Source organism: Bombus bifarius, unplaced genomic scaffold (assembly GCF_011952205.1).
Source record: "Bombus bifarius isolate JDL3187 unplaced genomic scaffold, Bbif_JDL3187 scf7180000009125, whole genome shotgun sequence".
Lineage (NCBI taxonomy): Eukaryota > Metazoa > Arthropoda > Insecta > Hymenoptera > Apidae > Bombus > Bombus bifarius.
In genome coordinates this window covers 3,716,154-3,731,591 of record NW_022884914.1, presented here as the reverse complement: position 1 = coordinate 3,731,591, position 15,438 = coordinate 3,716,154, and the positions used below count along the sequence as shown (strand labels likewise).

The 15,438-nt window shown below is 26.4% G+C and overlaps 2 protein-coding genes across 2 annotated transcripts; both read left to right on the top strand.

Annotated features, from left to right (window-relative positions):
• The first annotated feature begins 150 nt into the window (after positions 1-150).
• On the top strand, positions 151-9,170 carry LOC117213585 (carboxypeptidase D-like). Its single transcript, XM_033459055.1, has 15 exons — positions 151-735; positions 830-1,074; positions 1,162-1,317; positions 1,398-1,573; positions 1,649-1,796; positions 1,878-1,972; positions 3,605-4,107; positions 4,231-4,707; positions 4,786-5,054; positions 5,496-5,673; positions 5,766-6,151; positions 6,304-6,445; positions 6,532-8,011; positions 8,098-8,274; positions 8,493-9,170. The coding sequence occupies exons 1-15, from the start codon at positions 277-279 to the stop codon at positions 8,627-8,629; spliced, it is 5,028 nt and encodes a 1,675-aa protein (XP_033314946.1). The 5' UTR covers positions 151-276; the 3' UTR covers positions 8,630-9,170.
• A 1,225-nt stretch (positions 9,171-10,395) lies between these two features.
• Positions 10,396-14,437, top strand: LOC117213661 (cysteine--tRNA ligase, cytoplasmic). The gene is made up of 10 exons (XM_033459197.1): positions 10,396-11,003; positions 11,099-11,293; positions 11,409-11,751; positions 11,896-12,036; positions 12,119-12,329; positions 12,395-12,864; positions 12,973-13,117; positions 13,267-13,472; positions 13,541-13,903; positions 13,963-14,437. Exons 2-10 carry the CDS (start codon positions 11,115-11,117, stop codon positions 14,086-14,088), a joined length of 2,184 nt encoding a protein of 727 aa, XP_033315088.1. The 5' UTR covers positions 10,396-11,003; positions 11,099-11,114; the 3' UTR covers positions 14,089-14,437.
• Positions 14,438-15,438: the final 1,001 nt, after the last annotated feature.

Below are 15,438 nucleotides of genomic sequence, written 5' to 3'. Positions count from 1 at the left end.
ATGTTATATATATATATATATATATATATATATATATATATATATATATATATAGAATAATTGACCAATAAATATTTTTATTCTCAATGAAAAATTATACATATACATATATCTATATCATTCCTAGTAATCCTCTACCCTACTCTGCCCACGCTCGCACTTGTGGACGTCATCAGTACTTTTATGCTATATTGACACCGACATCGTGAATTGTGTAGAATGTTTCATTAAAGTCAAAAAAGCTTGTTATATTCTTACGCTAATAAATATTTAAATATGGTACACGCACGTATTATCTATAACATCGTGTTACTTTTTTTCTTAATTATTGGAATTATTAATGGTTTTGTGATAAATTCTGACAACAAATTAGATGAGGATTTTGTCATCCCACATTACACAAATTATGAAGAGCTTCAACAGTTGTTTAATTCATTGGTTCTAAAATATCCAAATTTGGCAAGAGTGTTTTCCATAGGAAAATCCGTGGAAGGCAGAGATTTGTTAGTTATTGAAATTTCTGAAAATGTTAAGGAACGAAAACTGTGTGAACCGATGGTGAAATATGTTGCTAATATGCATGGTGATGAAACTGTTGGTAGAGAATTATTAGTATATCTTGCTCAATATCTTTTGAAGAATTATGGGAAAGATGAAAGAATTACAAAATTAGTGAATAATACTGATATCTATCTTATGCCGTCAATGAATCCTGATGGCTTTGAAAAATCAGCGGTAATGTTTCTATTTTTTGTTATTATTTCCCTTTATGATTTAAGTTAATTTAAATCCATGCATATATTGGTCTAATGTTCTTTTGAACTTTTAGGAAGGAAACTGTGACTCGAGAAAAGATTTTTCTGGTCGTGAAAATGCAAATCATGTTGATTTAAATAGGAATTTTCCAGATCAGTTTAATAGAAGAACTAATTATCTCCAACAAGGTGGCACTATATTAGATGGACGTCAGAATGAAACAGTAGCCATGATGACTTGGATTGCTACAGAACCATTTGTATTATCAGGAAATCTTCATGGAGGTGCTGTTGTAGCAAGTTATCCTTATGATTCTGGGTAATATAATAATAAATGCAATTATAAAATAAATTATGAAATTTTACTTATTATTTTATAAAAGTTATATATTGTATTGATTTTTAGCATTCAAGGATCTTGTTGTATTGAAAGTAAAAGTCCAGATGATGAGTTATTCAAATATTTAGCACATACATATGCAGATAATCATCCACAAATGCGTACAGGTACAGCATGCAGTTCTGATGTTTTTCAGGGTGGTGTTACCAATGGTGCATATTGGTGAGCATATATATCTGAATTATTTGTTTTTGGAAAGTATTATTTGTGAAGAAAATATTATTACACTTTATCTGTTTTAGGTATGAAGTTGTTGGAGGGATGCAAGACTTCAATTATGCTCGCTCCAATGCACTTGAGATAACATTTGAACTTAGTTGTTGTAAATATCCATATGCGTCAGAAATGCCAGAACATTGGAGATTAAATAAGGAATCTCTTATAAAATATCTCGAGCAAGCCCATATTGGAGTAACAGGTCTTTAAATATTCATTAAGTATAATTATTTATTAATAACGATGGTATATATTAATTTATATTTTATAATTTTAGGTCTTGTAAGAGATATAAATGGGCAACCAATAGAAGGAGCAACTATCATTGTGCATGGAATAAATCATAATGTATCCACTACACCTCATGGAGAATATTGGCGTTTGTTACTGCCTGGAACATATAACATTCATGCAGAAGCATGGGCGTGAGTATATATAACGTTGTTACAAAACTAGTATTTTGTTTAGTAAGGTTTGATCTATATATCAACTTTTTATGATTTTAGATATCATCCAAGTGAACAAATAAATGTGACAGTAAAATCGGATGAACCAACTATTGTCAATTTCACTTTAACACAGGATACTTATGATGATCAAGGTAATCAGGATGCTCCTTTTGTTCATACACTCCCACTTCCTAATCAGAATTTTGCACTGTATAAACTAATACCATCTTATGATGATATGAATTACTAGTTATATTTACATATACGTAATTAAAGAATTTTCTTGTCTTTTATTTGTTTTCTCATAAAATTGAAAATGAAACGAAATTATTATTTTTTATATTTACATATGAATTTATTATTTGTTTCATGAATTAGTTTTATCATCATTCTTATTTTCATTTTACAGCACTGATATGATTATATCACAAGAGTATGTGATACTGCCATTTCTATACATTTTATTATCGTTTATGTCCTTAGTATAAGCAAATATAAAAAAGATACACACAAGGTATGGAGAAAAAGATAAAGAAACTTTCTGATTTGCACAAAAATAATTATTTACAGTGAAAGTTATTTACTTATGAACTAATTGGAGCATAAACATATGTTAAACATAAATTTTTTAATCATTTTTATTATTTTTATGTTTACGTTTATTTGTTATATTATTTTTTATTTGTTTTTTAAATTTATTTGTCCTGTTTTGTATCTAAGGAAAGATATTTTAAATGCAAAAGTTTGTTAAATGAAAAAGAATGTAATAAGTTTATAATTTTAAACAATTGGTCTAAATACTTTGTAGATGTACAATTGGATCATATATGAATTGTGAGAACTAAGCATTACTGCACATCAAAAACATATCTTCTTGTAACACTCACATTTTTGAGGTGAATAACTTTTATGTTATCGAACAAATAGCAAATCGTGATTTATTTTTTGTTTGAATGCTCTCTTTTATATTAGTGAACAATTACAAGAACAAATAACATAACAAATAAAGTTTTTAAAAATAATTATAAAAATATTTTGTAGTATCTCTTCCTTAAATTTCATGTGTTCATTTAAATGTTCATTTAAAGATCTGTATTATGAAAATCAGATTAAACTTTATAAACAAGAAAAACTATACACTAAAAGTAGAAGGTTTATTTCATTAAATGTAAAGAATATGTTAATCTCATTTTTATGAAGTAAATGAGATACGTATATAAGAAAATATGTATGAATTATGAAAAATATATCCAAAGATTTTTAGTATGAAACGTAAATATCTTTAGGTAATTTTATTAATATTAACAAAAATATGTAAAACACTGAGAGATGTTTATGATCATATTTGTAATTTGATGTATAGCATAATATAATCAAATTGAATGTATAATGTCTAAAAAATTAAAAAATAAAATATTATATTTGTTTCAAACAGTGAGTTAGTTTTCTCAAATGTTTTCCAGCCTTTTCCTATATTTTTTATCCATCAAGTAGTGATACATCTTGAATATTATTATAATATATTATTTATTATTTCTTTGGTTTTTTGTGTTCTCTATACCTTGTGTTGTGTTGTAAATGTTGTAATAGTTGCATATTTTTTACATTTTTAGTTTCATGTTTTTCATGATTTATTTTTGTCTTTTTAATGCATATGAAAAGTTTATTAAAGAAGATATATTTACATATGTACTTTTTGTTGAACTATTAATTTTTTTATTTAAGACATTTATTCTTACAATACGATAGTTTTAATTGTTTTGTAATATTATGTTAATTTGTAGGAAAATTAAAGTCAGATGAAGTTGAGGAATTTATTAGACCTACTGACAAATATGGTTTTCTCCATAATATGGAATTCAAACATCATAATTACATAGCAATGGAAAAATTCTTGAAAGAATTAAATTTGAATTACCCAAATATCACAAGGCTTTATAGTATAGGAGAGTCTGTTAAAGGACGTCAGTTATATGTTATGGAAATAACAGAAAATCCTGGTAAACATAGCCAAAATAAACCTGAAGTAAAATATATAGGAAACATGCATGGGAATGAAGTTGTTGGCAGAGAAATTTTACTAATGCTGTTGAAGTTCCTTTGTGAAAATTTTGGAACTGACAAAAGAGTTACGAAAATATTAAAGAGCGTCAGACTACATGTAATGCCAAGCATGAATCCAGATGGTTATGAAATTTCTAGAGAAGAAAATATATATGAAGGAAGAACAAACGCTAAAAATGTTGATCTCAACAGAAATTTTCCTGATCAATATGAAACAAATAATGTATGGATTTCCACTTATTATTGTTTCACTTTTGACGGATTTAGCACATTTTATATTTATATCTATTAAATGTTTATTGATTCTATAAATTTAAATTACTAGTTATATTTTTATATTTTACAGTATAATAAAGAACCAGAACCTGAGACGAAAGCAGTAATGAATTGGATTGCAAGTATTCCATTTGTACTTTCTGCTAATTTTCATGGAGGAGCATTAGTGGCAAATTATCCATATGATAATAAACCAGAATACATGTATGATAATGAAAATCTAAGTCCGGATGATAAAGTTTTCAAAGCTTTAGCATTAGCATATTCAAATGCTCATCCTCGTATGCATCTTGGAGAACCATGTCCTTCATTTTTAAATGGACGATTAAACACAGTACAAAATGTATTAGAGAAAAGCTTTCCAAATGGTATAACCAATGGGGCTGCTTGGTATTCTGTTAATGGAGGCATGCAAGATTATAATTACGTTCATAGCAATGATTTTGAAATTACGATAGAAGTAGGATGTACAAAATTTCCAAATGCAACTGAATTACCAGAGTATTGGTTACAAAATAGAGAACCTCTCCTACGTTTAATTGAAATGGTATTTATGTATTAATATGTATAGCATGTTATAAAAATAATTATTTCTTTCATTATACTTATACATTTTTTTTTATAGTCTCGTAAAGGAATACATGGAGTAATACGTTCATCAATTGGAAATCCTATACCTCATGCTAAAATATCTATAGAAGGAATTAAACATGATATCTATGCAGCCAATGATGGAGATTATTGGCGTCTTTTAGTCCCAGGCAAATACAATGTTACAGCCAGTGCAGTAGGGTATGAATCTCAAACGCAAATTGCAGTGGTATCAGATGATGTTAATATTGGAGAAGGAGTAGTATTGGATTTCTCATTAATGCGAGATGATCCTCAACACTGGTATAACTATATAACATATAATTTTATGATTTTCTTAAGACTAGAAAGTACTTTAATATAATTCTTATAAGCATTGCAATTTCCAGAATAATGATACTTATATATTGTTGAATGTTAAAAAGGATTGTTTTTGATAAGGAGTTATAAAAATTTCATTTTAGGAAGAAATTTAAAAACTTCACGGAAGTAAATATTTTAATATATTATAAAATATATTTCGACTATAATAAAGTAAATTACAATTATATTTTAATAGAAGCAGAACTGATTATTAGAATGCTTTATTGTATAATCATTTTATGTGTTTCCTTATCATCAAGTATTTTAATGAATAGATCTTTTTTAATTACATATTAATTTTTTCATACTTAATATAAAAACAAATTTTTGTTTCTTAATTTGGTATATATTCGTATTTTATGTAATAATTTTCTATTTCAGGTCATCTGCTTATGATTTTCGGTTAATGACAAACTTAGACAATATTTATTTAACAAATGTCGAGTTAAGTGATAAATTTAATCAATTAGAAAATGATCAACCAAACATTGCAGAATTTCAAGCTCAAGGGGAGTCATTAATCAGTGTAGATATTCGTTCTTTAAAAGTTACACATAATGTGAGCATATCATTTAAAAAATATATAGCCATTTATTCCAAATTTTACGTTTTACGATTATAAAAAAATAATTACAAATTTATTAATTATAGATGGGTGCACCAGAAGAAAATAAATATCATATTGGTTTAATTGGGGGTCTATTTGCATCTCAACCAATTGGTAGAGAAATGCTGTTACGATTAGCAACTCATATACTGAAAGGAAATCAAATTGGAGATCCCCCTATAGAAAGAATATTGAAAAACTCTGTATTACATTTTGTACCCTACATAGATCCAGGTTTTGATAATATAGTACCAAATGCTCAAGAGTGTAATCCTATTGTAGATGATGAAATAGGCAAAAGGCTATTGCTACAAAATAATAATGCTACATCAGATAAATTAAACATGATTACTAATGCATTTAAAACAATGTTATCTAATGAAAAATATGATGTAATAATAATATTAGGAAGTGGAGCACTTGAAGTCAGGTAACGAAAATTTAAGTTACTGATATAATATACTAATATATAATATAATAAAATATATTTACGTATTTGTTATTTTTTGTTATATTATATGATTCAAACTTAAAATAGTATAACATAATTTAAGATAATAATACCTTATATTCTTATTTTAGTTATACAGATGATAGCTTGAATGTGTATAAAACTCTGGCCAAAAATTATGAACATTCAATACAGAAAGAAACTTGCAGTTTTATTAACAATGATGTTAAAAAAGTACAGAGTTATATTCAAAATCAGTATAAAATACCAACAGTAAGTAATATATTTATTAATGTATAAAATCATTTCTAGTTTATATTATTTGTATATTAATCTGTTACAATCTGTTATACTTGTAGATAAGTATCAACATGGCTTGTTGTAAATATCCACTTCCAGGATCTATTCCAACTATTTGGCGTGAAAATTTATTGCCCTTGAAGCAACTTATTCAGGGTCTGACAACTGGTGTTCGAGCAGTGGTAACAGATACTGACGATGCTCCCTTAAGGGAAACTGTAGTTAAGATTGGAAATAGTTACCATGTTTCTAAAAACATGGCTTATTTTAAAATTATTCTTCTTCCTGGTGAATATTCGTTAACATTTGTTTGTGAAGGTTATATAGAACAGTCTATTAAAGTCCATGTAGATGATAAAAATATAACTGATCTTCACATTAAATTGACGAAACGTCATGTAGAAAAAGCAAAACACCAAAAATACGATAACGATCAAAAGACAAATGTTGTAAATCAAGTTTGGATCGATCTGAACAATAAATATTCACAATTATCAACTTTACATATTATTGGTAAATCACAAACGGGCACTCGAATAATATGTTTAGAAATTGGAACTGAAGGTAATTACAAACGCATTGGTCGACCATCTATAGCCTTCGTGGCTGGTATTTCAAATGGTGCACCTGTAACATCTAAAATTTTACTTCATTTTGCGACCTATTTACTAGATCGTTATCGGAAAGACACTAGAATTACAAATTATTTAGATAAATTTACGATATACATTGCACCGGATTTATCTCAAAATTCTAATGATAATCAAACTTGTGATTCATTCATTGTGGACAATTTACAATTTCCTATCAATGATAGACTAAGCACTGAGGCAAGTACACTAATTAATTGGTTCAAAAACATTAATGCTGTATTAGCAATAAATTTAAATATTGGTTCGCAACATATTGAAATTCCATTTGCGGGAAAGTATGGAAAAATATTTGAACAGATATATAACACCGATGATAATGATGTATTGCAAGATTTAGCATCATTATATACTAAACATAAGATGAACATGACTTTTAAAAATCCAGAATGTGATCACGATTTAAATATAGATTCTAATGGAATTATTCATGCTGGCATGGGTATAAGTGGAAAAAGAAAACATTCTTTAATGGATTATCTTTATTTAAATACGAGTACTTTGATGCTTGATGTATATGTTACTTGTTGCAACACTGATGATTCAAGAAATATATGGGAAGATAATAAGGCTAGTTTATTAATGATGATAGAAAAGCTTAATGAAGGAGTAAAAGGATTTGTCCTTAATGAGAACAATGAGCCAATTGAAAATGCTATTTTATCATACAATAAATCAGTGCATCATGTTAAAAGTGGAATAAATGGAGCTTACTGGTTTTTATTCAAACCTGGTGCTCATATTATAAGTGCTAGCGCATCTGGATATATTCAACAGACTAAATTGTTTATAACATCAGATGTACATAGTGTTTCGCATTTGATATTCAAATTAAAATATGATGACAACTTTCTTGGGATGCCTAGAATTGTTTTTATAGTTCTCATAAGTAAGATAATCAATATTTTTATAATATATATAACACATAAGTTATAACGTATTATTAGAATATAATTTTAAATCATATTTTTGCAGCCACTGTATGTTTGGGAATTATTGCATGTTCTATTTTTATTTGTGCTAACTGTAAATCTTCCAAAAATTTAAAAAAAAATAATTGGAATGGATATGCGTTTAGTCTTTTAAAAGATGGAACAAGCTTTTTTGATGATGATGAAAAAGAAATTGAAATATTTAGAAGACCATTGAATGGTAAGTATAATAACAAAGTGATGCATATAAAAGTCTTTTAAATATTTATTTTTTAAATATTTGTAAAAATTTAGAAGGCAACTATTTGCAGTTTCTCTTAATATGTAGAATGACAGAGTTTTGAAATATCTATTACAAATTATTAATACAGGATCGTATTATATTTTTATTATGATTAATTATATGATTATTTGTATGGTTATTTCATGTTTTTTTAGGACATATGCAACCAAACGAAGTTACAAAACCATATTTTGATGACGATAATATTTCAAGTTCTGAGGATGCTAGTGACTTAGAATTTATCAGGCCAGGCAAAGAATGGGAAGAAGAGACAAATAAAGAACATAGATAATACAATATTAATTTTTAAATGAGATGTTTTGTTATTACATTTAAATTATATATGAAAGTATAAAAACTGAACAAATAATTACTAACAGAGAAGAAAAGAATAACAATCCTAAAATGGCAACACGTACTTTTGTTTAACTTAAATGTTGAATCAATTATACTTACTAAATGATAAAATGATTTTTTCAAAAAATACTGTTCTCTGGAATAGTCAATCTTGATCAAGATAAAAAATAATAAAAACAATAAAATCATTTTATGTAGAAAAACTGTCGTACTTAAAGTAATATAAGGATAAAGCAGGATATATATAATTAAACATCTATATATTTAACAATATAATGAACTTTGTTCCGAAAAAAAAGGTATGTGTCTGAAAAACTTTAGCTAACATTTTGCATTCTATATTTTTATATATAACATAAGATTAATATTTTATATATGAATATGAATTATACACATTCCAAAGTGCTTATTTTGTATGTTATCTATGTGTGATCTTAAAATTTAATATAATAAAATGATGTAAATTTTTTAATACATATATGAAACAAGGATTTTTATGCATAATATCACATTTAAAAAAAAATCATAATATTAAGTTCATAAATGTGTGGAACATTTCACGTATTTTTACAGAATCTTTGAAATATGAAAAATATGTTTATAAAGATATTTATTATAATGACATGTACTTTATACAAGAATTTGAATAAAAATATATCACCTACTGATATAACTAAAATTTTATTTCAAGTTATGTGGGTATATTAATTTGTTTAACAAGAATGAAGTTATTGGTATATGACTACATATATGTGTTGTAATTTATAATATTATTGACGTAATATATTTATAATTCTAATATATCTAAAAGATCTAGTAAGTAATATGACAAAAATAATATTTATATATATAAATCTTATTTACAATAGATGATATATACAATCAATTTTATATTTATTTGTTTTTGATATTCAATATATATATGTTTTTGCCATTATCTGGGTGTCTGGCGTCTATATATATAAAGTACAAAAGTACTTTTATGTTTGTTCGCTTATAACTTTAAAGCTAATAAATCGATTTGAATCGGATTTGGATCGTTCGGTAGAGAATGTCCCAAAAGTGGTGTAGTCAAAATGGCATTTTATTTATTATCTCAAAATACTAAAAGATTCAGAATAAATAAACTGCACATTGCTAGTGACGCGACGGTGAGAGACGGCCCGAAGAGACCGATTATGATTCTTCGGTTGTGCTTGAAATATATATATATTTCTTGAAATATATATATATATATATATATATATATATATATATATATATACACAAATGAATATCAAAAAAAGCATTGTACATAAAGAAATATTATAAAATTATTAAATATATAATTTTCTTCAAACGATTGCTATCTACTTCCTTTTCGTTTTAACTTATTCTTTATTATTTCTATACTATTTACTATTCTGTACTCTATTTAATATTAAAATCTATCTAAAAATTCAATTATTAAGGACATACATCCGGTCAAAGACCATCAGTTAGTATGTATGTATATATATATATACATACATACATACATACATACATACATACATACATACATACATACATACATACATACATACATACATACATACATACATACATACATACATACATACATACATACATACATACATACATACATACATACATACATACATACATACATACATACACGAACACGCGCGCGCGCACACACACACACACACACACACACATATTGTAAAGCATTGAAGTCAGTACATTTCAAACTGTTAATTAGGTTAGGATGATGCAAGTTTTGTATTCGAAGACTAATTATTTATACATGAGGTTTACTTCTTTTTTTACATATGGTTTATAGTTAAAATAAATAAATTACTTTTACGACAAACAGTTCAAATATTATCACATTAAACTGTTTCTTACAACATGATATTAAAGATTGAGTAGAAGCATCGGAGATCGGAGATAACAGAAAATTTAGACAACGTCACAATGTGAACGCTCTTTCTACACTGATATATACATGCAACGATTTCCTCGTGTCTTTTCGGATATCGAACGTGAATCATTCAAGAGTTTAATGATAGTTAATGTGAACAGTATTTTATATTATTTGATTAAATTAAGAGAAATATATTAACATTAATACTAAATATCCTATACGCGAATATATTGAAAAAGTAATGTATGTGGAAACAAGTAAAAATTTGCAACAGAATTCTAGACACGTGATATTTATTTGACAATCTTTCGTTGTATATTTGTCTAAACATTTCTTTGAAAGCAATTGTACACAGAATTTTTATATCGAAATATTTTTTAGTAAAGCTTTTCATAAAGAGGTAAGTTTAATTGTATAACTTTTATTTTCTAGAAGAGGAGTAATGAGATAGATAAGATATACTTTATGGTTTTCATCACTTTTGGATATTTCCAGTTTCTAGAGATTAAAAATGGCAAAAAGGTTACAACCATCTTGGATGCCACCAGAAAGAAAAAGCAGCTCAGTTCTTAAGTTATACAACAGCTTAACTAGGGAGAAAGAAATATTTGTCCCTCAATTTGGAAATCATATATTATGGTATAGTTGTGGACCTACTGTTTATGACGCATCACATATGGGACATGCTAGGTACAAAGTTGCGTATAAAATTATGTATTTAAAAAATGCGTATTATTTTATTAAAATACTATAGATAATAATATTTATTTTTTATATATTTGTTATCATTTTTGTCACTATTTAGATCATATATATCTTTCGATATATTAAGGCGTGTCTTATCTGATTATTTTGGATACGATATTTTATATGTGATGAATATTACTGATATAGATGATAAAATTATAAAGAGAGCTAGACAAAATTATTTATATGAGAAATATATAGAAGAAAATCATACTCTTGATGAAATCCTGGATGATGCAAAATATGTAATGTGTATTTTTGAAGATACAGTGAAGAATACGAATGATACAGATAAAAAATGTATGCTAGAGGCATTGTTGTGCAATGTGGAAAAAGCTATTGAAAATTTGGAAAACGTAGTAAAGCTTAAAGATGAAGAAAAAATGAAAGAATATCAAGAAGTATATATATATTTTTCATATTTTTAGAGTATAAGTAATAAATTTATAAGTAGAGATTATGTAATTTAATATTAATAATATTCTTATTAATTTTATTTAATAATTTATCTAAAGATACTATCTTTGTAACTTCTATGGATACAGTTATTATTAAAAGAAGCACGAGATCCTTTGGCAGAATGGTTGGATAAAACGAAAGGAGCTACAGTTACAGAACATTCTATTTTTACCAAATTATCACAACATTGGGAAATGGAATTTCACAAAGATATGGATTCTTTAAATGTAATAATAAGTATATTTTCTTGATTTTAACTATATATATTTATTAATTATATTGAATAATTCATAATGAAATTTTCATTAGATATTAAGGCCAAATGTTTTAACAAGAGTTAGTGAATACATACCTGAAATTATAACATTTATTGAAAAAATTATAGAAAATGGAATTGCATATGAAAGTAATGGTTCTGTATATTTCGATGTTGCTACCTTTGATAAGCAGGATAAACATTATTATGCTAAACTCGTCCCAGAAGCATATGGCGATACATCGAGTTTGCAAGAAGGAGAAGGTAAAAATTCTTTTTTTTTGAAGATGAATGTGTTCATTTTTGATAACTTTTAATATTTTTGTTAGGAGATTTAAGTGGTACAAAGGTATCTGAAAAAAGATCACCAACTGATTTTGCACTTTGGAAATGTTCAAAGGAAGGAGAACCTTGGTGGGAAAGCCCTTGGGGTAAAGGACGACCAGGTTGGCATATAGAATGTTCAGTTATGGCATCTATAATTTGTGGAGAAAGTTTAGATATTCATACTGGAGGGATAGATTTGAAGTTTCCCCATCATGATAATGAAATGGCACAAGCAGAAGCATACTATAATAATTCTAATTGGGTTAAATATTTTCTTCATTCTGGTCATTTGACCATAGCAGGATGCAAAATGTCAAAATCACTAAAAAATTTCATTACTATACAAGATGCATTAAAAAAGCACTCAGCAAGACAACTTAGGCTTGCATTTCTTTTGCATTCATGGAAAGATACATTAGATTACAGTGATGATACCATGCATATGGCCATTCAATATGAAAAGTTTTTAAATGTAAATATAATTATTTGTTATATAATATTTTATGAATATTTTATTTAATATTATTTAATTCAACATTTAATAATGTAATATATGTACAACACCTTGTTTGTATTATAGGAATTCTTTTTAAATGTAAAATGTAAAATTAGATCTTTGGGTTCAGAGACAAATATTAATACTTTTACTAAATGGACTAAATCTGAAGTGGAATTAAATGAAAAGTTTTATCATGCCAGGGACTTAGTACATAACGCATTATGTGGTAAGTGAACATTTACAAATATTGTGCACTGTAATTGTATAACTAATATATATTTTGCTATTATGTAATTTAATATACATATTATATTATATAATTATATATTATATTATTTTGTATGTTAATAAAACCTACGATACATTTTATTATAGACAATATTGATACAAGGAGTGCGCTTGATGCCGTTAGGGATCTTGTGACGCATTGCAATATTTACATGAAAGAAATAAAACAACCAAATACACTATTACTTAGAGATGTTGCAGTTTATATTACAAAAATGTTTATTATATTTGGGGTTATATCATCGCATGATAGTATTGGTTTTCCAGTTGACAGCAATACCGCGAATTTAAATGTATGATTTATATACATTTATTTTCTCTTTCCTTATGTTCTGACTCCTTATTATAAATTTTATTAAAGGTTGAAGAAGTCGTTATGCCCTACCTTGAAATTTTGGCAAATTTCCGTGAGAAAGTAAGAAATCATGCTAAAGCTTTGAAAGCTAGTAGTATTCTTGAGGAATGTGATACATTACGTGACGATATTTTACCAAATATTGGAGTTCGTTTGGAAGATAGTAATGAAGAAGTTTGTAAAATTAAATTAGTAAATAAAGAAGAACTATTAAAAGAGAAGATTCATAAGAAGCAAATGGAGTTGGAAAGGACGTTGGAGAAGGAAAGAAGAAAAGCGGAAGCTGCAGCGAAGGAAGCGCTGAGAAAAATTCCGCCTTCTGAGATGTTTAAGCTAGAAAAAGATAAATATTCTCAATTCGATGGCAATGTATGTAGATTTATAATAATAATACATTCCATTTTCTAACTAAAAACTGTCTTGTTTAGGGTGTACCGACGCATTATATTGATGGTACAGAAATCAGTAAAGGACAGATGAAGAAGTTGCTGAAATTGCAGCAAGCCCAAGAGAAGAGATACAACGAATATCTTGCTTCTACCAATGATGCTTAACACTTTTTGTCCGCATAGCGTTAATCTTGTATACTGGAAAGTTGATTATTTAAGAAAGATATTGATTTCACCTTTTTAATATATTTATTTCAACATTACTTTTTTTATCATTGCATTTATGAACGTATTACGTTTATGAACGTATTTATGCTTACATAATATTTATGTTTATGTTTGTACAGTACTTAATTGAAGAAATTAATTTTATTTTGGCACATGTTTCCAATATTTTACAGGTTGCTTATTTATCGTTATACGCATACTTACAATATCAGTCATACTATTGTATTAAATCAACATTTAAATATTATATATGATATGTATTAAATAAAAATTTATTAAATAAATTCCTCTTTAATATTAAAAAGAATCCACATGAATTTATAAAAATAGAACTTTATAGTCGTTTAAAGTCGTTTCGGTGATATTTGTAATAAATTAGCCTAATGTTATTTACTACAGAGATATCTTTTAACATTGAGTTAATAGATTAGTGAAGGCATAAAGATAGTATAACAGAATATGTATTTTTTTGTGTCCCACGTTTTGGGGTCACTTAAGCCCTTAGCATTTTTGTTACATGCGACGTCATTATTCAGTATAGTAATGATATGAATTAAAACCATTGACGAAATATAGAAAAGACAGTGTTATAATATTAATTGCTTAAATATTATAAATTAAAAATTTTATTGTTTTCAATAAGTAATTAAAAGCCTTTTCTGATGTTTACGTTACGAGAATTTAGAGAAAAATGAGCTTGCGCGCAAGTTCGATCGGATATTCCTAATATATATACCCGATGACAGGTTACATATTTTTGACAAGGTTGCTCGAAAGTTAACGACCTTCACCGATGTCATGAAACATAATTTTTTCATTATAACAATCAAATTTAATCAAATTTAATAATTTCTACATTTTTATTGTAATTTTACGTCTTCAACAATTTATTACAATAATCATTTTTATAATTTTTATGCTTTTTTATAAGTTAAAACAAAATTTACGCTTTTATGGTACTAGTTTTTGGTTTAGAACTATGTTAATTTGCATTAAATTTTAATTATGATGAAAATAATTATACTATAATTGTTATTTATCAGTGGTTAAAAATAATCACTCAGCCTAAAGAAAAAAAGATTTACCTATGTATATAGTATTTCAACTTGTAGTAATTACTGCTTTTTTGGAATTGTTTTACAAGATTTTTAATTTTTACCTAGTCATCATAATATCTTATAACAATTTATAAATTTGTTTAACTTAATTCTAAGCATATAAATAGACGGACACACAGGCAATTTTGTTTTACTTTCTAATATAAGATTATATTAAAGTATTGTTTTA

Coding starts and splice junctions, on each gene's coding strand:
- LOC117213585 (XM_033459055.1), top strand. CDS start 277: ATGGTACACGCACGTATTATCTATAACATCGTGTTACTTTTTTTCTTA. Junction 1,797..1,877: donor ATTCATGCAGAAGCATGGGC/GTGAGTATATAT, acceptor TTATGATTTTAG/ATATCATCCAAGTGAACAAA. Junction 8,275..8,492: donor ATTTAGAAGACCATTGAATG/GTAAGTATAATA, acceptor ATGTTTTTTTAG/GACATATGCAACCAAACGAA.
- LOC117213661 (XM_033459197.1), top strand. CDS start 11,115: ATGGCAAAAAGGTTACAACCATCTTGGATGCCACCAGAAAGAAAAAGC. Junction 12,037..12,118: donor AAGATATGGATTCTTTAAAT/GTAATAATAAGT, acceptor AATTTTCATTAG/ATATTAAGGCCAAATGTTTT. Junction 13,118..13,266: donor AGTACATAACGCATTATGTG/GTAAGTGAACAT, acceptor ATTTTATTATAG/ACAATATTGATACAAGGAGT.